Source organism: Gadus chalcogrammus, chromosome 17 (assembly GCF_026213295.1).
Source record: "Gadus chalcogrammus isolate NIFS_2021 chromosome 17, NIFS_Gcha_1.0, whole genome shotgun sequence".
Classification (NCBI taxonomy): Eukaryota; Metazoa; Chordata; class Actinopteri; order Gadiformes; family Gadidae; genus Gadus; species Gadus chalcogrammus.
The window spans coordinates 12,719,174-12,725,839 of NC_079428.1; the positions used below are offsets into that span (position 1 = coordinate 12,719,174).

General features: G+C 46.9%; 1 protein-coding gene across 1 annotated transcript; it reads left to right on the forward strand.

Annotated features, from left to right (window-relative positions):
* The first annotated feature begins 1,407 nt into the window (after positions 1-1,407).
* Positions 1,408-5,544, forward strand: LOC130370499 (L-asparaginase-like). Its single transcript, XM_056576244.1, has 8 exons — positions 1,408-1,495; positions 2,188-2,270; positions 2,888-3,014; positions 3,134-3,246; positions 4,368-4,553; positions 4,904-5,017; positions 5,265-5,339; positions 5,539-5,544. Exons 3-8 carry the CDS (start codon positions 2,996-2,998, stop codon positions 5,542-5,544), a joined length of 513 nt encoding a protein of 170 aa, XP_056432219.1. The 5' UTR covers positions 1,408-1,495; positions 2,188-2,270; positions 2,888-2,995.
* Positions 5,545-6,666: the final 1,122 nt, after the last annotated feature.

Here is a 6,666-nt window from a genome sequence, read left to right on the forward strand (position 1 = left end):
GAAATATTGTGGTTGGGCTCAGGCAGATCTATTGCCTCATCCAGATTGTCCAACTCCGATATTGCCCTGGATGTTTGAATCACTGCCTCAAACCCATGCGACCCATGTGACGCTACCTCTTTGTTTTCCGTCTTTGGATCTTTGGCAGTTGAATCTAGGCCTTTCATATTGGTATGATCACGGACTCTATCTCTGAGTCCCCTTCTATTGTTGTTCCATATCACCCACAACCAGTGTTTTGGGGATTTATCTTCATTTCCAAAGAGTGTTAGGCATAACTCTGACCAAACATCAGAACTATAGGTGGCCCCGTGCAGGTTAACCAGGGAAAATTCACTCACCACGGCCTCCAAGCCGCCTGCTACCTCCCATAAGTCTCTTTGGGATGCTATCTTTCTCTTTTTTTGTTTCGTCATTTTCTAAATTGAAAGAATACTGTATTATTAAAGATTATTCATTTGCATGATGCCTTTACCTAAAGCAAAACAATGATCAATTATTTCAAATTTCCTAAGAACACTCATTTTACACCAGTGACGGACTGGACGGTCTGGCATTCGGGCAGATGCCAGAGGGGCCGCAGACTCTCGTTGGCCGTTTGGGCCGGGCCGGCCAATCACGGGGCGGCATGCTTGTCGTGTTCGCGCGTCCGCTTCGTCGCAACGCGGCCCCACATTATCTTGGCCCACTATCAAAGCTTCAAATTAGCCCTTTGTCACTAAATCCCTATCCATGCTATATAATAGGAAACAAATCAGTATTTATACCATATATGAGTGTCGGGCCTATACTACAGTCATGGTTGCCCTTAATATTTACATCGGTCTACATTATTTTGTAGCCTTATTCAATCAGATGTTTAAAAAGTGCATGGTTTGAAATTGAAATACAACAAATCTGCCTGTATTTTTAAATGTATTATTGGTTTACAAAAGTTATATGAAGCAATGACTTCTAGGAATTTCAAAACCGAATCAGACCGCGTCTGCGTATAGGGGGTTGTTGAAAGTTGGAAGATACCACCAGTCTGCTGAGGTTACTACGAGTATGAACTATGAATCGAGGAATTAAGCGACAGAAGGGAGGATCGGAGAAAAGAGAGCGAAATCCAGGAAATTACTGTTTGCTGACTGTGAAAAATGCGCGAAACTGACCGATTTGTTTTTTAAGCTGCCAAGTGCAGGGAGTAAGACAGGAGGACAGTGAGAAACAGTGAGGACAGTCAGTCTTCATGCATATTAAGACTGACTGTCCTCACTGTTATGTTAGAGGGTTCATCACCAATGGGGCTACAAAAGTGCGTGTTATTTCCGTGCATGTCGTGTGGGCCCACACGGCACACGCTGGTGGGTGAAAATGCCAGGGCCGTTTTTAATCCCAGTCCGTCACTGGCTTTGTGATCCTCCACGGCACGGACACCATGGCGTACACGTCCTCCGCCCTGTCCTTCATGTGTGACCACCTGGGCAAGCCCGTCATCCTCACTGGCTCCCAGGTAACGCCTGCGGTCTGACGAGGTCTGGGCTGACAACACAACAGCCCCTGGATAATGCTATGGCGCCCCAGTCAAGATGGGACGGATCAGTCAAGGCTGCTGATGCAATACCGCTCTGTTATTATTTTATGACTGTGGCACCTAAATTTCCCTTTGGGAATGATTAGTAGTATATTAGTAGTCTGTCTCTCTGTCTGTAGCATCTTATCCTAGCTATCTTTGGTGTATACAGGGAATGGGTTAACCTAACAATTGTTAGTGCTTGGTGGCACTTAGTTCTATGAACATCCTTACTGTACTGGCAGTAAGGATATACTGTCGTTATCCTCATCCTCATCTTTATCCGCTTATCCGGGGTTGTGTCGTCGGGGCAGCAGCTCAAGATTTATACTGTTGTTATATATATTGTTTCTCCTTCTTTTGACAAATGTACTTATTATAAGTCGCTTTGGATAAAGCGTCTGCTAAATGCCATAAATGTCAATGTCAATGTCTGTCTACTTTACTTTTGTATCGACAGGATAGTAGAGAGTGTTGAAAGAGTGAGATTGTGACATGTAGCATAAGACATTTAAACCCGGGTAACCAAGGCATACTGTCGCCCGACTGGTTTGCACATCAGTGGGGTGAGTCACCGATGCGTCCTTTTTCTAATGTAGTTATTTGATTTGAAAACATAAACTTTCTTCCAGGTGCCAATTTATGACCTGTGGAACGATGGCAGAGACAACCTGCTGGGGGCGCTGCTGCCGCTGGTCTGTTTGACATTCCGGAGGTGAGCAATAAGAGGCTGCTACTGTTGGCTACTGCATGTAGATACTACATGTAGCTAATGTGTGTCAGTTGATTCTTCTATTAACATTTGTATGCACAACAACCAATTTGGACATTTTCATTGACGTTGCATTTTGAACGGGAACGTTCAAAAGAACGTATTTTTCCCACCTTTTTATTGTCCGACCAAAAATTAGTCATTGTTGTGATTGACATTTCTTACAGTTTTATGTGGAGGGAAGGAACAAAAACTTTGTCAACATTCTCACTCAAGGAGATTGTTGGGTAAACGTTGGTGTGTTTCGCAACAGCAGGTGATTATCTCAAACAGGAAGAGGACTGTCAGGGAGTACAACAAGATACTAGGAGGACCATTAAAACTAACTGATTAAACTCCCTTTTTTACACGAAAGATTAAACTGTTGATACGTTTGACACTATTATGGCTTAATTCACTTGTCTAGTGAGTGAATGAAACTATAATAGTTTAGCTTGAACCAACGTCCTTCCCGACAGACGTTTGTTCATGGCTGCTGTCCTCATCAGAAAGATTGTACCATTAAAACCATATTCCTCTATCAAAATACATTGTTCACCTGTACGTCTTTTCCTATCAAGGTACGCCTGTACTTCCGCAACAAACTGTACAGGGGAAACCGCGTCACCAAAGTGGACGCTGGGAGTTTCGATGGCTTCGCCTCCCCTAACCTGCCCCCCCTGGCCAAGATGGACGTGGATGTAACGGGTAATGGATGAATCAATGGATGGATGGATGAATAAATGGCTGGTCATGGTGCTTCCTTATCGTTTGTATTTCCAGTTGTGGTTACCGTTGCAATTTAGTGAATTCTCTGTCCCCTACAGTCTACTGGGACAGGCTGTGGAGAGACAAGACCTACACCAAGTTCTGCGTGAGCACAGAGCTGAACTGCAACGTGGGCCTGCTGAGGCTGTTCCCTGGGATCACCACGGAAACCGTAAGTCAGCCAGGGAGGAGGGGAGACGGCGGGAGATAGCTACAAGTAGGGGAGGGAGGGAGGGAGGGAGAGGGAGGGAGAGAGAGAGGAAGGGAGTGGGAGCAAGTAGGAGGGAGGGAGGGAGGGAGTGGGAGCAAGTAGGAGGGAGGGAGGGAGTGGGAGGGAGCAAGTAAGCAAGCTGGAGGGAGGGAGGGAGGGAGGGTAAGGGAGGGAGAAGGAGGGGGAGGTATATATACAGGGAGGGACGGGGTGTCCACAAGGGAGGGAGGAAAAACAAACTTTTCATTCATATTCGATCTTGATCTTGTCTGCAGTGCTGGCTCCATTCCATTATCTCAATACGTGTGGGTTAGTCAAAATACCTTGGGCTTTTGTCTTCATTGACATCCATATGTGTCTGTCAAATACTATGTATGTGTATAGCCTACTATGTGTACTGCACAGGCTTTTGTCGTACTCATGCTCGGCTCACTGTACCCTAGCTGTTTGCTTTGGGTTTGAAGCTCTTCCGTCTGTACGAGAGGCTTGGGGCATGGTGTATCCGCCTATCGTATCAGCAAACGGCCTTTCCTGCTCGGCTTTTTTAGTGCTGCGCACCTGTCCCACTTTATGTTCAGAGTGGCAGCATCACAAGGCAACGGCAGATGTGCTTTTAGGAGTGGAGCTAGGATCACATGCATGGATGGGGTTGGGGGAGTTGAGCCCTAGGTATGGGAAGTTGTAGGTACCCAGCAGGTCTCGAGGTCGGGATGCAGTTGGGATTCTGCGTCTGTGGTTCGGAGCCTTCTCTGCAGAAAGTCACTTATTCAGTGACATCTGGTGATCTCTTTAACGGGGAGCTGATGTGTCGTACAAAGGAACACGTGTGAAAACTAATCATGAATGCACCGACAAACCCAGCAGGAAAGGCACAGCTGGCGGTGCATCTCCATCACCCCGACTTGTAGTTAGGTTTTCGGAGGGGGGCACATAACATCTGGGGCTCTTAGTCCAAGTGACTGACACAAAGTCCCATGTAGCCTTGTCTCCTCCTCGCCTGCTCACGATGTAACCCGTATGTCTGGCTGGTTCAGTGGATTCCATGTATGGCGTGCTCTGACGCGTCTGCCCCGTGTGTGCAGGTGAGGTCGTTCCTGCAGCCGCCCATGGAGGGCGTGGTCCTGGAGACCTACGGCGCCGGGAACGCCCCCGACAACCGCCCCGACCTCCTGGCCGCGCTGAAGGAGGCCACCGACCGCGGCGTGATCATCATCAACACCACCCAGTGTCTGAAGGGCACCGTGTCCACGATCTACGCCACGGGCGAGGTAGGAGCTAGCGCGTGCTAGCCATCAGAGAAGGGCTTCTGCTGAGTGGGTCAGTAGTAAATGGCAACAAAAGTCTGAATGAATAACCACACAAACAAATGCTATTGGGAAAACAACCAACCAAGGGAGTGACTGATATCACATTTGAAAGTGGTTCTTCAATCTTCATTTACTGGAATTTAAAGGCCCTGAACTAACTGAATTCTACCATCGTCCTGTGCTTTTTTTAAATGTAGTCGAAAATGTCGTAAAAACTGAAATAAGAGGAATCGTTTGGAGGAGAAGTCCCTAAAATGGCAGACGAGGGAAATGAGCCCTTGGATTGTAGCCACCTGCCTGCCTCTCCCCAGGGCCTGTATGCAGCGGGGCTGCTGTGCGGTAGCGACATGACCCCCGAGGCGGTCTTCACCAAGCTGTCTCACGTCTTGGCCATTGAAGGGCTGGACCTGCAGACCAAAAAGATGGTGGGTCTTGCATTTAGATTGACATTCAGGGAATTTAGCAGATGCTTTTATCCAAAGCGACTTACAATGTGTGCATTTGTTAGAAGAAGGAGAAACAATATATCGCTGTCGGTACAGTCAGGTCGTTCTTACTATTGTATCATTGTTGGTCAGTTCTGCCACATGCCGCCGATGTGGTTGTGACCACTGCTGACCCCACGTTTGCATGCTTATCTTTGGGTTCCTGCACGTACCTCACACGGTCCAGATGATGACCAAGAACCTGCGAGGGGAGATGAGTGCAGACCTGGGAGCCAAGTTGCTCAGCATCAGTTGCAAGGAGGTCAGTCTGAACGGAAAGATGCTTTACGTTTTACGCCCTATGTGAGATGCAGCATGTGGAAAGTTCAGTGTTTTTCAATGAGACACAAGCCTCTATCTCCATCAGACAGGGATTCTGCACACCGCATACGATCTACTTGCAGGTAACCTTTTATAAGGACTTGGGGGCTTGGCTAATTGTAGACGGTCTCTGTGTCAAGATGTGAGCCATCAGCTATGATTTTGTGTTCTGAATTTGGGCCGTTGTCAAACCATTGACGTCTGTTCGATTCCAAACGAGCAATAGATGTATCTTTTGTTTTGTCCAACACAAGTAAGCCTAACCAAACAAGCCCTGGATTCATAGTTTTCTCCAATAGTGCCGGCATACTCTAAAAGTGTTTGGAGGCCACTGGTCATGCTCACAGACTTGGGAGTCTGGGGAACAGTGAGAATGTCATGCCATGGCTGCGATGATTGAGTGCAGAGCAACCTTTCAACAAATCGTGAGGGAAAGTGTAACCGGGGTCGTTTTTAAATGATGGGACCGCAGCCTAAGCCTTTACCTCTGGATCCAAATGTGCTCAGTGCCCAGCTGCTAGTGTCCTTGACCGTTGGCTGAAAGGTTGATAGCAGTGGTGTCCCTCCCCGCCCTGCTCGTGATGACCTGTATCTGAAGAAACGGGTAACACTTTACAATAAGGTACGCAAAAACGTAGGTAGTTACTGAGGAACGAATGAGTAACGCGTGATGAACGACCAGGGGCCCTAACAGGGCCGTGTTACGGCCCTAACAGAGTCACTCAGTAACTACTGAGGAGCTACTGGTAAACAGACTAGGGGACTACTGTATTCGTTACTGAATAACGAATGATGAACAACCAGGGCCCTAACAGGGCCCTAAGTGAGTTACTCAGTAACTACTGATGAGTTACTGGTAAACAGACTAGGGGATACTGTATTAATTAATCATTCTGTGAATTAGCAAACTGACCAATTGATTATGAAAGCAACTGAATTTTCCTGGGATTTCACAATTAGTTATTAAATTAACAGGACACAGGCGGGATGATTGTTATATTTTAATAAAGATATTCACAATACATACACACAATACATACATTAATATTCACATTTAAGGTTTATTATGTGGCATTATTAATGGTGATGGCTTAAAAGCAATTGTCCACCGCTGCAGGGCACGCTTTAAACCTGCCGCCCTTGGTTTCAAGCGCTGTTGAGGGCTGGCTTGGGTCCCACACTGGATCGACTGGTGGAGCTGGATCTGACTGATGATGAGTTGTTACTCATTCGCGAACCATTGGTTCACCAGTAGTTAAGCTTTTTGA

Coding starts and splice junctions, on each gene's coding strand:
- LOC130370499 (XM_056576244.1), top strand. Junction 4,554..4,903: donor CGATCTACGCCACGGGCGAG/GTAGGAGCTAGC, acceptor GCCTCTCCCCAG/GGCCTGTATGCAGCGGGGCT. Junction 5,018..5,264: donor ACCTGCAGACCAAAAAGATG/GTGGGTCTTGCA, acceptor CACACGGTCCAG/ATGATGACCAAGAACCTGCG.